This window comes from Pinus tabuliformis, chromosome 5_2, assembly GCF_031772625.1.
Source record: "Pinus tabuliformis cultivar Carrire ecotype Pingquan chromosome 5_2, CPIR1, whole genome shotgun sequence".
Taxonomy (NCBI): Eukaryota; Viridiplantae; Streptophyta; class Pinopsida; order Pinales; family Pinaceae; genus Pinus; species Pinus tabuliformis.
Genome location: NC_142306.1, coordinates 173678158 through 173696055, shown reverse-complemented (window position 1 = coordinate 173696055; position 17898 = coordinate 173678158). Strand labels below are relative to the sequence as shown.

At 34.7% G+C, this 17898-nt stretch overlaps 1 protein-coding gene across 1 annotated transcript; it reads left to right on the top strand.

Annotated features, from left to right (window-relative positions):
* Positions 1 to 1883: 1883 nt before the first annotated feature.
* On the top strand, positions 1884 to 7737 carry LOC149158101 (uncharacterized). The gene is made up of 2 exons (XM_089436122.1): positions 1884 to 3672; positions 5713 to 7737. Exons 1-2 carry the CDS (start codon positions 2213 to 2215, stop codon positions 7169 to 7171), a joined length of 2919 nt encoding a protein of 972 aa, XP_089292248.1. The 5' UTR covers positions 1884 to 2212; the 3' UTR covers positions 7172 to 7737.
* Positions 7738 to 17898: the final 10161 nt, after the last annotated feature.

Here is a 17898-nt window from a genome sequence, read left to right as displayed (position 1 = left end):
TAAAGAGTTATAACGCAACTTTATCCGGACGGTCCAGGACCAGCAGCACAGCAGCAGCAGCATCATTTATGAGGAGGAGTTAGTGGAGTGCAGAAAGAAAAAGAGCACGCAGACGCAGACATTAAATGGAATTAATTATCGCCTCTCCCAAAAGCAAAGGCTGCAGGACGGATTCTTTAATTCCCTCCCTGCCCCCCATCCGTCTTTTATTGCTTTTCCTTCTTTTTTAAAACACAGCCCCCCACCCACCTTGGATACTCCCCAACAAGCGCGCCGAGTTTCCACGTGGTCCAGTTTTAATACGCCATACGGAATTAAAGTCAATATCGCATCCACCTCAGCTGTCGCGTATTTCTTCACAGTCACCCGGTGGACGCCATTTCGAAATGACGTGGACAATTTGGCGGGTTGTTTGGTGCTTGTAAAGGTTTGGGCTGGAAACTAGCGAAAATTCACAGTTTTGCAAAAACTTGTGTCATAAAATTTGATAAAAAATTATTTAACTGTTCCAAATATAAAACATACTGCTAAATATAAAACATCAAAATGATGAAATTGTATTTAAATATTAATTATTTTGTATTATTTAAAATAAAAAATTATTTGATTTTTTTTTTCTTTTATATAAAATTTAAATATTTATAATAAAAATAATATTTAATTTTCATATATAATATCGAGTTAAATATCATAATTGATTAAAATGTAACAAAGTAATTATCAATGGGACAAAGTAATGATAGAAAATTCAAAGACTTTTGAGAAGAGTGAATATATTCCCTTTATGAAATATTAGCCAATAGCGAATCATTTTATGAAGTGTATTTTTCCATTTCAGATTGGTCAGTTAGAAAATAAAGTTTTTTTTGATTAGCGGAAAATATATTATAATTTATTTGTTAAATTATAAATGTAAGATTTTTTAGCTGATTACATTGAGTTTAAGTAGGGGTTAGTTTATCTATCGGGAAAAAACAATGAATCTACAATGGATGTTATTATTAGGATTGTGCGAAGCTCGGTGATTAAGTGTTTTTGGACATTTTATAGTTTAATTTTCCCAAAAGTGGGTTTTATTTTCAACCCCTTCTCACAAGGTGTTATCATGGATGAGGAAAACTGTATCACCTACCATTTGGGAGTGTCAATTGACTCGTTTATTCAATAAAAACCACATCACTAACTATACCACCTACTATCTGGGAGTGTCAATTGACTCGTCATTATTATTCAAGAAAAACCACATCACCTAAAATAACTCTAGCGATATAAAAGAAGAAACAAGTTTTTTATCCTATCAATATCTATAGTTCTCGATACTGAATTGTTAGGCCTATTTCTTTACATCCTAATAAAACACATTTTTTTTTTCTTCTATTTGGTTTATGGTCCTAAAGATCTGCTACATACACGAAATAATTGTATTAGGCAGATTTACTGCTAATCACTTTTTGATAGCTCAACCACCAGTGCATCCATAATCACTTTTTGATAACTCAACCACTAAACCTTAATCTAAAATCACTTCTTAATAATCACATCACTAAACCTAATCTAGAAAGTACCATAACCTCTAATAATAAAAATACTTTAATACTAAGCTGATCTAAACCTGATAGTAGGAATAAACCAATTCTTATCGCAACCCAAAAACAATTTTTTTATCATATTCCAAAACCGAAAGTAATTTGCTCAACATTAAACATGGATTATAATAAAATTTTAATCATCTTTAAACTTTTCATTATATTTATATATGAAAAGAATATCGTTATTCCGAAAATGAACCATTCGACCATTTTGTTAGAAGATTGTGTATTCCGACAATGAACAACCCGTTTAAATTTGGAATTTGTGGAAAGGGTTTTCTCGTGAAACGGGACAGGAGGAGACTCAGAACATCTGACGCAACTCCAAATTTGGCGACATAGACAGGATGGTTACAGTTAGCAAAATAAATACCCCCACAGAGCCCCACATACTTCTCTCCGTCTTCCGTCCGATTGTGTACTTTGGGGAGTCGAATACCTTCTACGAGAAAAAACCGAGGTGCAGTAGAGAGAGCTCCAAATCATCTTTTGCACTTTTTCTTCTCCGTCACATTTCCCCCGTTCTTGCCTTAAAAATGCTAGTGCGGTGCTTTCTGTCTGTGTAATGCCAGTTTTTAGTTCGCTGAGAGCTGTAGAGTGATAGTAGTAGTAGCACAGCTTCGATGGGTGGCCTGCTGCATTTGACTGTGTTGGCAGTTGCAGTTTTTCTGATGGTTTCTCTGAGCCAGTGTGGGTTTGAGCTGAACGATGAAGTGCTGGGACTCATAGTTTTCAAGGCAGATTTGCACGATCCAAAATCATCCCTGGCTTCTTGGAACGAGGACGATGACAGCCCATGTTCGTGGGCAGGTATTGTATGCAGCGCCAAAACAGGAAGAGTCACAGAAGTGGTGCTCGACAATCTCTCTTTATCTGGAAAGATCGGCAGAGGTCTCACTAGGCTCCCGTCCCTTCACACGCTCTCTCTTGCCAACAACAATTTCTCTGGCGATATCAATATCAGTGCAGATCTGGCCCAGATTCCCAGCCTCAGGATCATGAATTTGAATCACAATGCGTTCTCTGGTGCAATTCCTGCAGAGCTCTTTCAACAATGTGATACTCTCAGAGTCATTTCACTTTCCCACAATGCGTTGCAAGGTGCCCTTCCTTCTAGCCTGGGCTCTTGTTCCAGTTTGACAGCATTGAACTTGTCTGCAAACCATCTGTCTGGGTCTTTGCCTGGGTCAATTTGGTCGCTGAAAAATCTAAGATCACTGGACTTGTCCCACAATTCCTTTTCAGGAGCTGTGCCTGTGGGTATTGGGGGTCTCAGTAGTCTTCGAGAGATTCATCTCAACAATAACAACTTTTCTGGCCCTTTGCCAGCTGATTTAGGTGACTGTTCTCTTTTGAGGAATTTGGATTTCGGCCATAACTTGTTTTCAGGTGGCCTGCCAGATTCCCCAAAAGGGTTGAATTTTGTTTCAGCTATGAGCTTTAGCACTAATTTGTTTGTGGGAACTATCCCTTCGTGGATAGGAAGCTTGAGAGCCCTCGAGTCTCTAGATTTGTCAAGTAACAGCTTCACTGGAGAGCTTCCCAACATGTCTTCCCTGCAGAATGCTAGGCTCATCAATGTGTCGTATAACAATCTCTCGGGACCCATTCCGGAATCTTTACTGGGCTGTAGTAGGCTTTACTCGGTTGATTTCAGCAGGAATGGCTTTACCGGAAGCATTCCTGGGGAGTTGTTTCAGTTGGGTTTACAGAACATATATCTGTCATGGAATTCTCTCACGGGGAGCATCCCCCAAGCTGGTTCTCCAAAATTATACCAATTTCTGGAAGAACTGGATCTGTCACACAATAGGTTGAGTGGGGAAATACCTCCATCAATCACTCAGTGCTCCAATTTAAGGCTATTGAGCATGTCAGATAACCTTATCGCCTCCAAGATTCCGCCAGAGATTGGTAATCTGAAGTCGTTGGTGTTTTTGGATCTGAGCTATAACCATCTGTTTGGAGCCATACCTGCGAGACTTGGTAATGCTAGTGCTCTTTCAGTGTTGCAACTGGATGGAAATTCCTTATCTGGACGAATTCCTGCAGAAATTGGTGAATGTTCATCTCTGGCTTTGCTGTAAGTACTTATTGCCGTATCTCTTGTATTTGCTTAATACGTCATTTCACATGTTCGACTCTATCAATAGCCTTTTTTTTTTTTAATCTCCATTCAAGCATTTGACTGTATTAGATGAATATGATTCATATTTATTTCCTTGGGCTACTGCTAGATGCTTGGAGTTGTGATGAAAAAAAATTCATCCATCCAGCTACTTACTATTGTCATATTCAACCTTCCACGTTTTTTATTTAACTAGTCCTCTAGTTTCTTTATTTTATTAGGTGAACGACATTCTTAATTATACAGGGTTGAGAGTCTCCTAGATTTGAGAGCCTCCTAGATTTTCTGAGATTGAATGATTTTTTTTTTTTTTTTTTTAGATTTTGCAGACTGTTGTAGTTTGCACAAACCCTAAGCACCCCTTTAGAGGGTAGGTGGGATACTTTTGCTGGTCAGCATTTCTTTTCTGCAAAAGCATTCCCCTGTATGTTTAAAATGCGTTCTATTCCAAAACCAAATTGTTGAGACGGTTTAATTAGAGTGCCCATAACATTTATATAATCTGTGGATTAGGGTTCCTTTTGCAATCTTCATTGCACGAGCTTGAAGAGTTTGTTACATTAGAGATAATGAAATGATAACAGGGTTTGCTTTTACACGCATCTCTGGAATAGATTATCTCGCTCAGACGCTATATGTAATCATTTAAAACCACCGAAAATTCCTAAAAATGTAGACTAATCAACTTAACTTTCGTAAGCTTTCGGGTTCCAAAACTTTTCTGTACAATTCCTTACTGCTCTGGACAATTTGTCTCTCTTTATGGTTCCTCTAGGGTTCCTTTTGCCGTCTTCATTGCATAAGCTTTAGAAGCTTATTACATTAGAGGTGATGAAATGAGGTCGAAATCCAAATTTCTCGAAACGATTTTACCCGACAATTTATCTCTGTATGGTTAAATATACATGAAATATATGGTTATTAAAACGATATCTTCTATCTAATTATTCAACCTTGCTCTAGTGTTAATGACAATAAAGGAACTTTGGTGATTGATTTAATATGTATAATCCGTTATCTGGGCTGTGCAAGTGGTACGTCATTCAGTGCAGTGCTGCTTTAACGTCAATAATATATCCAGTGCCCTGATCTACCCTCGCTAGTAGTAACTTATGCTACACTAATTTGTTTGTATTCTCAGACTGTAATGTGTGGCAGCTTTTCTTTTAGTGGTTGGAAACGGTCCTGTTATGCTCATCTTCAGCAGTTATTTAAAGTAAGGTTACATTAATTTGTTTGTAGTAACATATATATCGTTTTTAGACTGTAATGTGTGCCAACTTCTTTTAGTGGTTAGAAGCACTAAAACATGATTTTCTTGTTAAAGGTCTTGGATTGAAGAGGATATTGTTTTCTTCATCACTCGAATGTTGTTGCTGTTATTCGTTTATGCTAAAGAAATGAATAGCCTTGTTGAATCAAAAGTAATTATATTCTGCAAGGAACATAATAAAGTTCAATATCATAGAGATGCTAATTGAAAGATTATATCATTCTAGAATCTACAGATAATGTGCAGAGTTGTAACCGCTATTGGTTGATATTCTGAATTTGAAGCAAACTTCACTGAAAATAAATCAAATAGGATAGTCTTGAGTCTTGACGGAAGAGCAGCTATGTTTTCCTGTGTCTTTGTTGCTTGTATGAGCACCGAGAAACATATAAATTTTGTTGCAGTGTTTGCTCTTTAGTTTGTATTCTTGTGTCTTCTATGGCATGTCACAACATTGTCGTTAGGGTATATTTTAGAATGCTGTATGTTACTTACCTGGTAGAACTTGCGATGTTAATTGTGTGGTCATTCGCTTGTAGTGTGTTGATCATTTGCTCGTCTTCCAGACATGAAATAAATTTGTGTTTCCCATAAACATTATAAAATGACTGGTCTTAATTGTGGCTATCGTTGTCCTGTCTGATTGCTGTCAGGTTTTAGATTGTGTATATTGAAAATAATGTCGAGAATAAGCTTTGTCTGAACATTTTTCCTCTGTGCAGGAGCTTGGCACACAATAGTTTGACTGGAAATGTACCCAAGGAATTAGCCAAATTGAGTCGACTGACAAAGCTTAATTTGGCAATGAACAATTTTACTGGAGAATTGCCACAGCAATTAGGGAACTTGGGTCATCTATTATCGGTAAACATTTCCCACAACAAACTTAAAGGCAGGTTACCAGCAGGTGGTGTATTCAACACACTGAACTGGACATCTCTCGAAGGAAATGCGGGCCTATGTGGATCGGGAGTTAATGTTACTTGTCCCATGGTTATGCCTAAGCCAATAGTTCTAAATCCAAATACAAGCGGGAGTCCAACTGGAGGAGGAATTCAAATGATTAAATCTAGACGCAGCAGAATTGTTCTTAGTGTTTCTGCAATAATTGCAATATCTGCAGCAGCTACGATTGCATTTGGTGTGGTTGCTGTGACTATCCTGAATATAAGAGCACAGTCCAATTCAAGATCGATGAATCTTATGCTTGATAGTTTTTCTCAGTCCCCATCTACTGATATGGCTCTAGGAAAACTGGTTATGTTTACACCCAACTCGGATCATGCATCTGAGGATTGGATGACTAGCGCTCATGCGTTGATTAACAAAGATTGTGAGCTTGGAAGGGGAGGGTTTGGCACTGTGTACAAAGCAGTCCTAGGGGATGGGCGGGTAGTTGCTATAAAGAAGCTGATGGTTTCAAGTTTGGTTAAATCACAAGAAGACTTTGAGAAGGAGATACAGCTTTTGCGCAGAATCAAGCATCCAAATCTAGTGAATTTGCAAGGCTACTACTGGACACCACAATTACAGCTTCTTATATATGACTACATTCAAAGTGGAAGTTTGTATAGTCGACTTCATGAAAGATCCCAAACAGATCCCCCGTTAAGTTGGTCAAGCAGGTTTAATATTGCTTTGGGGACTGCAAGGGGGCTTGCACATCTTCACCATTCTTGCAGACCGCCAGTCATACACTACAACATAAAATCCAGCAATATTTTGCTGGATGAGAATTGCAACCCTAAAGTTGCAGATTATGGCCTTGCAAAGCTGCTTCCCATGCTCGATAGATACATTCTTAGTAGCAAAATACAGAGTGCATTAGGATATATGGCACCCGAATTTGCCTGTCAGAGCCTTAAGATTAATGAAAGATGTGATGTCTATGGATTTGGGGTGTTGCTGTTAGAACTTGTTACAGGCAGAAGGCCAGTTGAATACATGGAGGATGATGTTGTGATCTTATGTGACAATGTGCGGTCATTGCTAGATGAAGGGAAGGCACTGACTTGTGTGGATTCGAGTTTATCTGAATACCCAGAGGATGAGGTTATTCCTGTGATCAAGTTAGGATTGATTTGCACTTCACAAGTACCTTCAAACAGGCCATCCATGTCAGAGGTGGTACACATACTGGAGCTCATTAGATCACCGATGGAAAGTAGAGAGACTCCTTGAAGGGGAGTCGAAGCTTTCCTTAAAAATAAAGTTTTCTCAAATTATGCTATAGGGGAATGTGAGCGACACTGCTGAAGAGGAGTTCAGTTATTCAACCCTCAATCTGAAAGCGTCCTGACATGAGTTTTGAATCTTTTTGCTTTACTGAACTTTTGTTTATGCTTGCAGCCTTTAAAAGACTTGGGAACCAATTTTAAAACTCGATTGAGGGAGAAAGTCCTTTTCACCAGTGCCAACTTCCATTCTTCTTCTCTGGGAAACCTTGAGATAAATTCCCTGCATTTATTTGATTATTATCATTGGCAGGTTCTACCATTGTGCCAGATGATATGATATCATATATAAATTTTCATTGAATGTTTCCAATAGAATCCTGTTATAAACAGAGGGCTTTTTTTAGAATTCTGTTTATAACTGTGTCTGTTGGAATATATAGCATCTTTTTCTCTGTTTTGTTTTTACCCTGTGGTAAAATGGTATAGTGAGGACTACATTTCCATGTAAGAACAGACTATTATTACAGGTATTCTCAATATCAAGATTCGGCATGCCACGCTGTTTTTTTGTATGGGTGTTTTAATCATTATTACAAGGTTTTAAAAGCCAACGAAACTTCTGTATAAAGGATTAAAATTGTCTCCAGTATGGCATCTCAAGTATCTCAGTTTTATGCTTTCTGCTTTGCGATATCGGTTATTGTTTTTGAGCCACTATTCTGGCAACCTCATGGTTATCTACTATCTGTGAATTGATGTTGATCGTGTATGATTGATTATGAAATGCTAAAATTTTCATGGAAAAAGACAAGTTTTTCAAATTGGCTTGTTTATTACTAAGTAAACATAAGTAAACATGGCACGGTATGTTGTCTTACAGATCAGCCGCTGAGATATCATATTATGTGGAATGCCTTGTTGACGCTAATTTCAGTTTTGAGAAGCAAAAAAATTTGGAGTTTGGTTTTGAAATATCAATTCATCTTTAGAATTTCGCAACTTTGCCTCCATATTTTCAGGATAGTTTTGATAAGGTTCTCATTTACAAGGTTGGCTTTTGTTTATTACTAAGTAGACATGGCGCGGTATGTTGTCTTACTGATCAGCCGCTGGGATATCATATTATGTGGAATGCCTTGTTGACACTCTGGGATATCATATTATGTGGAATGCTTTGTTGACACTAATTTCAGTTTTTTGAGATCACAAAATTTTGAAGTTTGGTTTTGAAATATCAATTCATCTTTAGAATTTTGCAACTTTGTCTCCATATTTTCAGGATAGTTTTGATAAGGTTCTCATTTACAAGGTTGGCTTTTGATTGGTTCTCATTTACAAGGTTGGCTTTTGATTGGCATCCCAGTTGAAGTACAGACCATTTCAAAACTTTGAATGATAATTTTATACCTGTCCCTTTCTTTTTATCCGTTGATCCTTTATGTTCCGAATGTCCACTTGAGAAGTTTCTTCTTTACAGTTAATACATATTAAACAAAAGTATTCTTTGGCCATTGAAACTGAGAAATATCAACATCTCCAAGCTATATGGATATGCTAGGGAAAAAATTCAATATCACTGGAAAGAATAAAATTTCATTAAATAAATAATGAAAATCAAATCAATATTTATTTTTTAGAATTAACAAAAAAATTAAAATAAGAATAAAAAATAAATTTACATTAATGAAAAAATAAAAATAAAATTTTAATAAAATAATCAAAATAAAAATTGAAATTAAAATTATATAATAAATAAAATAAATATTTTATGGATTGGTGTCAAATTTCTGTAAAAATTTTGTATTTTCCATTAAATTATTTCACGACATAAATGAAAAGAATATTCTGTATCTCTGGAAATTTTGAGATATTTTCCATTAAATTATTTCATGACATAAATGAAAAGAATTTGAGAGATAAAATTATATTGATGTAATATATACTATTTTTTAAATATTTTTAATTTTAGTTAAAAAAATTTATGTTTTGATTTTTACATGTATATATTTTTTATGATTTTTTTTTCAAATCCGAGTAAGTTTTGATGAAATAATAAATTTAATTAAATAAATACAGAAATTCAAATTTATCTATGCATTCTAATATATACTCATATATTTCAAATAATGAAAAGAATTTTGCATCGAGTATAATAAAAAGCAAAATATAAAAGAGCACAATTTTACTCATCATGCAAATTCCTGTTCATTTTATTAGGTAGAACTATTTCATTCTACCCTTGATAAGAGGAACTTTTTCGACAGCATTTTATTTTGCCGTTTTCAAAAAATTATATGGTTTCAAGTTTCTAACTATTATCAGAAGTAGCTCCCGAAATTCGCGACCCCTCTCTCGTTTAAAAAAAATGAAAATATTTAGGCGGTGAAAATACAAAAATGGGGAAATCTTTTTGGTGAAATTATGATTTTGTGTTTTTGTAATTTGTTTTTTTAGGATTTGAATTGCTTAAAGTTATTGGTGTATAAATTTTTTGTTTGTGAGACAAGGGACCTATCTTTTTGCAATTATTTGATTGCTAATTCTACAGGACATACATATTCTATCTCTTGGTTTTGAACCTGTGACCTCTTTAGAAATATACATTTATCTCATCTACTTTCACTTTCTACTTTCATAAAAGTGGAAACAGGAAAGCTTTAAGTGGAAATATGAAAACCATTATAATTTCCATATTATTTCCTCTTATTGAACTTCATTCCAGCAAAATCCATAGGCAAATAATGACTTTTTGGACTTTCGGGTGCAGGAATCTGGTGAAAAAAATTGAGGTGAAATTGAAATCCAGCTGAAAAAAATGAAGGTGAAATCTTGATTTGTGTTATTTAAACTGGGCATATGGATTCAGCACTTTGAAAAACCACTAAGACATATTTCTATTGTGCCAGAGGTTTACCCCATCAAACTTGTGATATCAATAAATTCTTATTAAATTTTAAAAAAACTAAACCCAAAAATCTCACCTGAAAAACAGCCAAAAAAATCTCATTAACGACAACTGGTTTTAAAAATGTATTCAAAGAGAACAGAGACTCTAGTAACTTCTTCATTAGTTCAATTTGGTCGCCTTGGTCATTAAAACCCGTCTGAAGCAACAAATTTACACAAGATTTATAAGATCGGTTGATTTTGAATTATGACCCTGAACAATTAGGAATTGGAGTATTTAAATAATACCATGAACGAATAGCCGTAGTGTAAGTACTCTTTTTTGCCTAAAAATATTTTTAATGCTTATCCTGAAGGGTCAGGGTTTGAGCATATCCGATTGTACCATAATCGAATTTATGATTTTTTTGAATATTTTTGAGTGGACATACGAGGCAATGCGTTGGACCACTGCCATTTCCAGCACCAGTCTAAATCTTTATTTTCGCTTGAATTTTTGTGTCTGGACATAGTGTTCTTAAATTTCAAAACCCTAATAACGGCACATTTTTAACTTAAGCTCGCCGAAACCCTTTTTTAAATGCTTATTTTCTATTTCTTTTGTGAGGTCGTGTCTCTTAAAAATAAAGAAAATGGAATGGAACATGCACATTACAAAAGAAAATTTTTGGATAAAGAAACATATTAAATATAGCAATAGGGTTTTAAATTATTTTACAGTGCAGTGTCCATGGCATGTGCGAAGAGAATCTTCGAAATAAATGCAATATCTGACGCCCCTGGTGGTGGTAAGTGTGCACTGACTGGACTCTGGCATGGCATGGCATGGAGGTAAGACTCCTTAGGCGTGCTGTCCGCGACATCGATTTAAGACTTCTTTTCAGAGCGACAGAGGAAGTCAGCTGCATTTATGTTGGAGGTGGGTATTGGAAGACATAAATTGTTTTCTTATGCCTCGATTTAAATGTTTGCATTAAGTGTCTGTGGGGCCAATTTTGTGGCGTGCACTTCACATGATCTGTTAAGCTGCAATATGTGGCCGTAGAAAAGATTTATCAGTTTACCATTTTGTTAAAAGCAGGTGAATGTTAAGAAGCATCAGGCCACAGAGGTTACAGTGTATTTAATGTTCTGTTAAGCTGCAATATATGATGGTGGAAAGATAACTAGTTACCAATTTTATTAACAGTAGGTGAAAGTCAGTGGTGATTGACAAGGCCAAGGCTCCAGAATTTACAGTGTATTTAATGTTTTGTATATAGTAATGTACATTGCTGTAGATTTTATGAAGTATTCAAATTATTTTATTGATAAGGTGTATTTCACTAGATATATTTTGTAACATATAATTATGTATATTTTTAAGTAAAAAACAATAAATATATATAATTATATATATATTTTAGATAATTTTTTATTATTAAAACTAATGTAATAAAATTATATATTATAAATATTGAAGTTTTTGAGATTATGAATCATCATCTGATAATTTCACTTGCATTTTAGGAACTATTATAATTATATATTATAAATATTAAAGTTTTTGAGCTTATGAATCATGTGATAATTTCACTTAGAAAATATTATATTATATATAAGTTGATTCAAAACTTTTTTGGAAAGGAAGTTTCAACCCACAATAAGTGTAAGGTTTGAATTTCAAACTTAAAGCCCAAGTTAAAGTTGATTGCTTTTACAATTTTAGTGTCAGTTTGAACCATTTTAATACAAAATAGTTAATGGGTGGGAAAAATTTTAATCTTATTATGAATTACTTGGTAATAGAGTATTTGTTTATCAAAAATCAATATTTTTTAATGAATTTAAATGTATTTTATTTTTTTGGGATTAATATTTAGATTTTTAAATGCCAGTATATGTATTTTAATTGGTGCAGTATTATTAATGGATGAAAAAGTGTTTTTCTTTAATTAATGGATAAAAAGTTTTTTAAGTGAGTGATAAGATTGTGATTTATTTATTTTAAATTTAGGGTGGGATTAGGTCAGGGTCAGTTTGTTTATTCAATGGAAGAAGATCAATATAGAGTTAGCTCATTTATTTAATGGAAGAAGACCAATCCATCTATAATGGGATGCACATTATTAGAATTACAAAAAAATGACTTTTTGTTATTTGAAATACTTTTTTAAATGCAGAAAGAAAAGCAATATATTATATTGAGGCAATATATACATCATATTCTGATGGATTACATGAAAGAAGACGGCATCAGAGAGTCTATATAAGAAGACTAATCGCTGAGAGGCCTACCACAAGAAGAACATGAAGCATCACATAGGAACGCAATAAATACTTTTTTAAATGATGTTGTCTATGGATGCCAAATTTCTTTTTCTAATTAAACTTGAAAATTTTCAAAAAATCTGACTGCTGGAGTGTTTAGATCACTTTTTTGACAATAAAAATAGATTCAACACCATCTTGAAGCACCCAAAATCCTAAAACTTAATATTTACAACCCGGATTTCCAAAAAATTCAACTAAATTTTACTAAAATTTCGAATATTTCCTAGTGACCTCATTACACTACTTTTTTAAATACATGAATAAATTTTAAAACCAATTAAATGATAAAAAATCTTTGCCCAATTTCATAAAAATTTAACTTAACAACTGCCAAAAACTACACAATTTCTTCCATTTTTATATTTTTACATTTTCTTCTCCCTGAGCTTGCTGCAACTAAAGGTCAAACATGCAGCACCTGTGCTACGCCTATGTATATTATTTTGATATATGTATTGACTATTATCATAGCTATAATACTGTACACCACTCTGGACTCTGGCATGTTTTGAAAACTGTGTAAAGCGTACCGGCAAAGCAAATAAATGTCTGTCAAAAAGAAGAACAAATCGTTGAAGGAAGAATGTGCGGGCAACTAAAACATCTGACCCACTGGTGCACACCATTTCGACAACTATTCATTCTAAAAATCTGTGCTGCGCACCAACTCATAACAAACTCCTTGAATTACATGACATATTTTAAACCATCATTATGACTATGGTCCATGTTTCTAATATAATATTTTGTTCATCATTATCATTTGTCAGTATGTTTGTATTAAAATCAGATCGTTTCCACGTAATTTGACTGGATGACTCTATGAGTTTGACCACCGGCATATAAAAATGATAACATAAAATGTTTAGACTACATTTATATTTAATAGAGAAAGACTTATCATTTATTTTTTTAATAATATTGGTACATTGTATTAGTAAAATGTGTGTGATTATATAATAGTATATGTATAACTAAAATTTTCTTAAATCTTTATATAAATAACTTTTTTTTTCAGGTCGTCTTATAATTAGGACAAAAGGCCAAAATTACAAGGAGATTGGTTTGTAAATTTTTTGTAAAAAAATATTTCCATGCTTAAAACATATTGCCTTCATATTAATTCATTAGGCTATATTGCTACTAAATAAAACTTCTCTCATGTAAAGATTTATAGAGGGAGTTGCGACATTTAAATTAAAGGGTGCCATGGAAGGGTACCACACCAAATTGGTTGAGGATATTGTGGGCGTTGTAAATGAGGAAGGCAAAAATTCTTTCATTGCAATCCCTCTCATTGTCTTTTCTAGCTGTCAATTTCATCGACTACTTTTGAATCAACATTTGATGCTCAATCATAACCAACCCAGTGGGCATGAGCTCAGTTGTTAACTTTTGTGTGCGTAGATTGAGGAGTATGCATTGCTCCTGAAGCTCAATTACCTTCACATTTAGTTCCATTGTGTACCTCCTCTTTCTTCCTTCACAATTCACCACACCTTCTAATAATTGTGGGTGTTGGCCCTAGTTCATTATCCTCTACAAATAGAGTGGCATAATCACATCTTTGCCTAGTCGATAACACAAAGGAACACCACAAAACTACAATCAGATACCCATCTAGAAGGGGATCCTAGGGCTAGACCCTTCTTGGTGCCTTTGTGATTCCATGCACACTAGTGCACAATGACAACATGACTACATGAATACATTGTATTGGCCCAACCAAGCTCATGGTTGCAAGATGAGGTCTTCCTTGCACATAGAGCTCATGGCTACATAATTTCCACATTTGAGTTAACTCTCCCCTTATGCTGGCACTGAGAATGCACTACCTCATACATTCCACATAGGTGATAGGAGGTGACTCGCAGGCTATTTAATGGCTTCTAGGTAAGTGGTGATTGTTCTAAACACAAGGACCCTCTTAAGATTTTCTACCAACCTTGACATTTTGCACTCCAATTGAACTTCATGTGCCCTGCTTCCTTGGCTCATGACATTGGGTGGATTTGAGTGGCACTGCTCACCCACAAGGTTCTAGGGGGTCGTGTAATGACTTGATTTACGAGCGCATCTGCTACTGTATTCAAATCATGAAAACCATGAATAGTTTTGAACTCCAACATATGCTTAGGTTGAGTTTGATTCTCTTGTAGATTAATTGCGACTTCAAGTTTGAAGGACTGGTGCCTAGATTTAGATGTCTGATTATTTGTTTGAATCCCCGATTATAGTTATCTTGTGCACTGAAAGTTTCTTAGATAGCTCAATAACTTGTAATAGGGCATATAACTTCGTTTAATTATATGAGGTTCTGCTTAGGTTTATGAAGTATGATAATTCAACTTGCCCTCTAGGGCTAATGATCACCTCCGACAGTTGTCACTCCTTTTAAAATTTATTTCTCTACTTTTTAGCAATAAGTGATATAATTATATTAGCAAAAAAAAGAATGTGATTACTCACAATAGGCTTACATTATAATTTCTATAGAGCCATATATTTATATGTCAATTTAACACTGGTGTACTTTTGTTCTGATCATTTACCTATATCTAAAACCCATAAATACATGGAGGTCTAAATGTAAAAATTCCATAGAAACATCCCCCTCCCCCCAATTCTGCAACATTTTTTTTAACACATTCTATGAATCTGTCTCCTTACCAATGGACACTTTTTCTTTGAGAGTTTATTCCAATGCTAGAATGTTAGGATCAAAAGGAGCCAAAGGGGAGGGGCTATCCTAGTGTACTAATGTCTCTGAACCCATCATTGAGAAGAAGCGGCAAGTTTTTTTTTTTTTGTTCTCATATTTTGACTAGTTCACTCTCGACATTATCTATCTCATCCTCCTATTCCTAAATTAGTGTTTCGTGTTCTATGATAATCTCCATAATGGATGTTGTCTCTTCTATCAATAGGTTGATGCAAAGCTAGAGGGCCATAATCTGCGATTGTAGTTCCAACACGTCCTATTCATTGGCTACAAATATCTTCATCCTCTTCTTGTCTTGAGTTTCCATGCCAAACAATGCTTGAAACCAACCCCCTAACTGATTTCATGTTGTTGCCACCCTTTCTTGCAAACATTGACATGAGAATTCTTATGGCTACTTCAGGGTTTCCTTTTTCACCCCACGTACAATAAATATCGTTGTTATGAACCAAAAATAGACATTTGGGATGAAAGCCTAGAGCAAAAGTTGTAATAAAATCATTGCCACTCTTTTCTTGCCATAACTAAATGACAATCCATTTGCATAAAGGCACTACGTACTCCCTACAAACTTCATGAATGCAAAATAATGAATTCCCTGTATTGCAAACTCAAACTTAAAAACTTTCCATGTTGGAAAGGGCAAGTTGCTTGTGCTAACACTTAATTAACTTACCCACAACCCTTCAGAATGGTGATGAGGGGTGGCCAATCGTCCAATTTAATCCCCCTTAAATGTTGCAAGATTACACCACTAACCACTAACCTCCTAGATTTTTTTTTCACGCATTCTATGAATTTGTCTCCTTACCAATGGACACTTCTTCTTTGAGAGTTTATTCCAACGCTAGAATGTTAGGATCAAAATGAGCCAAAGGGGAGGGACTACCCCAATCTACTAATGTCTCTAAACCCACTACTAAGAAGAAGGGACAAGCTTTTTTTTTTTTTTTCATTCATATTTCGGCTAGTTCACTCCTGACATTGTCTATTTCATCCTCTTGTTTCTAAATTAGTGTTTCGTGTTCTACGATAATCTCCATAATGGATGTTGGATTTTCTATCAATAGGTTGATGCGAAGCTAGAGGGCCATAATCTGTGGTTGTAGTTCCAACACGTCCTGCTCATTGGTGGCCAATATCTTCATTCTCTCCCTGTCTCGAGTTGCCATGCCAAACAATGCTTGAAACCATTTCCCTAAATGATTTCATGTCGTTGCCACCCTTTCTTGCAAACATTGACATGATAATTTTTGTGGCTACTAGATGATTTCCTTTTTGACCCTGCTTACAATGCATATCGTTGTTATGAATCCAAAAAAATACATTGGGATGAAAGGCTAGAACAAAAGTTGTAATAAAATCTTTACCACCCTTTTCTTTCCATAACTAAATGACAATCCATTTGCATAAAGGCATTACATACTCCCTACAAACTTCATGAATGCAAAGTAATGAATTCCCTGCACTGCAAACTCAAACCTAAAAACTTTCCATGCCGGAAAGGGCAAGTTGTTTGTGCTAACACTTAATTAACTTACCCACAACCCTTCACACTAGTGATGAGGGGTGGCCAATCATCCAATTTAATCCCCCTTAAATGTTGCAAGATTACACCACTAACCTCCATTAATCGTTATGTAATAATTCCATGCGCTGTAGACTTAAATTGCCTAATCTCTAGGATTCACATTGTGCATGTTGCCTTGCATCCACATGTTCTCGTGCCACCCTTCATGGAATTGGAAATTGGTGGAAAATTCCTTTGATATTCAAGGTTACAGGGCTGCTCTTTGTGCCTTGGTTTGCCTAAACATTTGTTGTTGAGTTTAGTTCATGCAAGACATAGTAAGCCTTGTGTTCTGGGATTCTTTTGGGAAATAGTTGGAATTTAAGGTCTTGAGGTCTAGTTACAAGATTTAAGTGACAAATAATATCGTTTGAATCTCCAACTATAATTAGTATGTGTGTTGGTCAATTTTTGAAAAGTCTAATTCCTTGATACAAGGCATACCACTCATCTTGATTATTGGAAGTGATGCCTAGGCTCCAAAAATAAATTGTTTTCACTTTTCCGTTAAAATTGAATATCTCACCCCTTTCCCATCTCCAAACCCAACCCAACAATATTCCCGTTCCTTTAAATTCCAACCCAACAATATTACCATTCCTTAAATTTATTTTCCCCACAAAATATTATTCAGAAAATTTAAAACCTAATTAATTCTTACCTATAATACTGTTCCCCAAAAAATTTAGATTGCCATTAATTTTAATGGTGAGAAATGCATTATTTTATTTTTTAAATATAATTGTACATGCAATATTGTTCACAAAACTCGATGAAAAAAGAAATTAACATTTCAATTAGATAATTAGAAAATTATAAATTCGCTTTATTGCGTGTGCCCTGTGTTCCCTCAACAGACTACAAAACGTAGATATAGAATTAATTTCGATGAACTATCCCTCTCAATCATCGCGTTTTTAATATTCATACCCATCTGTACATTCTTTTACTTTCATAACAACCTCTTATTTTTTATGGCAAATATTTTCCGATAATAAGTTTTTATTCGGTTTTCGCATACTATTTAACTAACCGAGAAAATAAAGTTTAAATCAAAGGGTGTGATTTTGTTACCTGGTTCAACTTAGGAGCAGTTTAATTATATATATATATATATGATCTGGTGATAATTTTTTTGGTGAAGTTGGATTTTAAATAGATTTAATATTTCCAAAATGTTTTTGGGTATTTGGATTGGAGTGTACAAATTATAAACCTT

Excerpts from the sequence above, each read along its gene's own strand:
- LOC149158101 (XM_089436122.1), top strand. The coding sequence starts at position 2,213 with ATGGGTGGCCTGCTGCATTTGACTGTGTTGGCAGTTGCAGTTTTTCTG. Across the intron at positions 3,673-5,712 it reads TGTTCATCTCTGGCTTTGCT|GAGCTTGGCACACAATAGTT; the intron begins GTAAGTACTTAT and ends TCCTCTGTGCAG.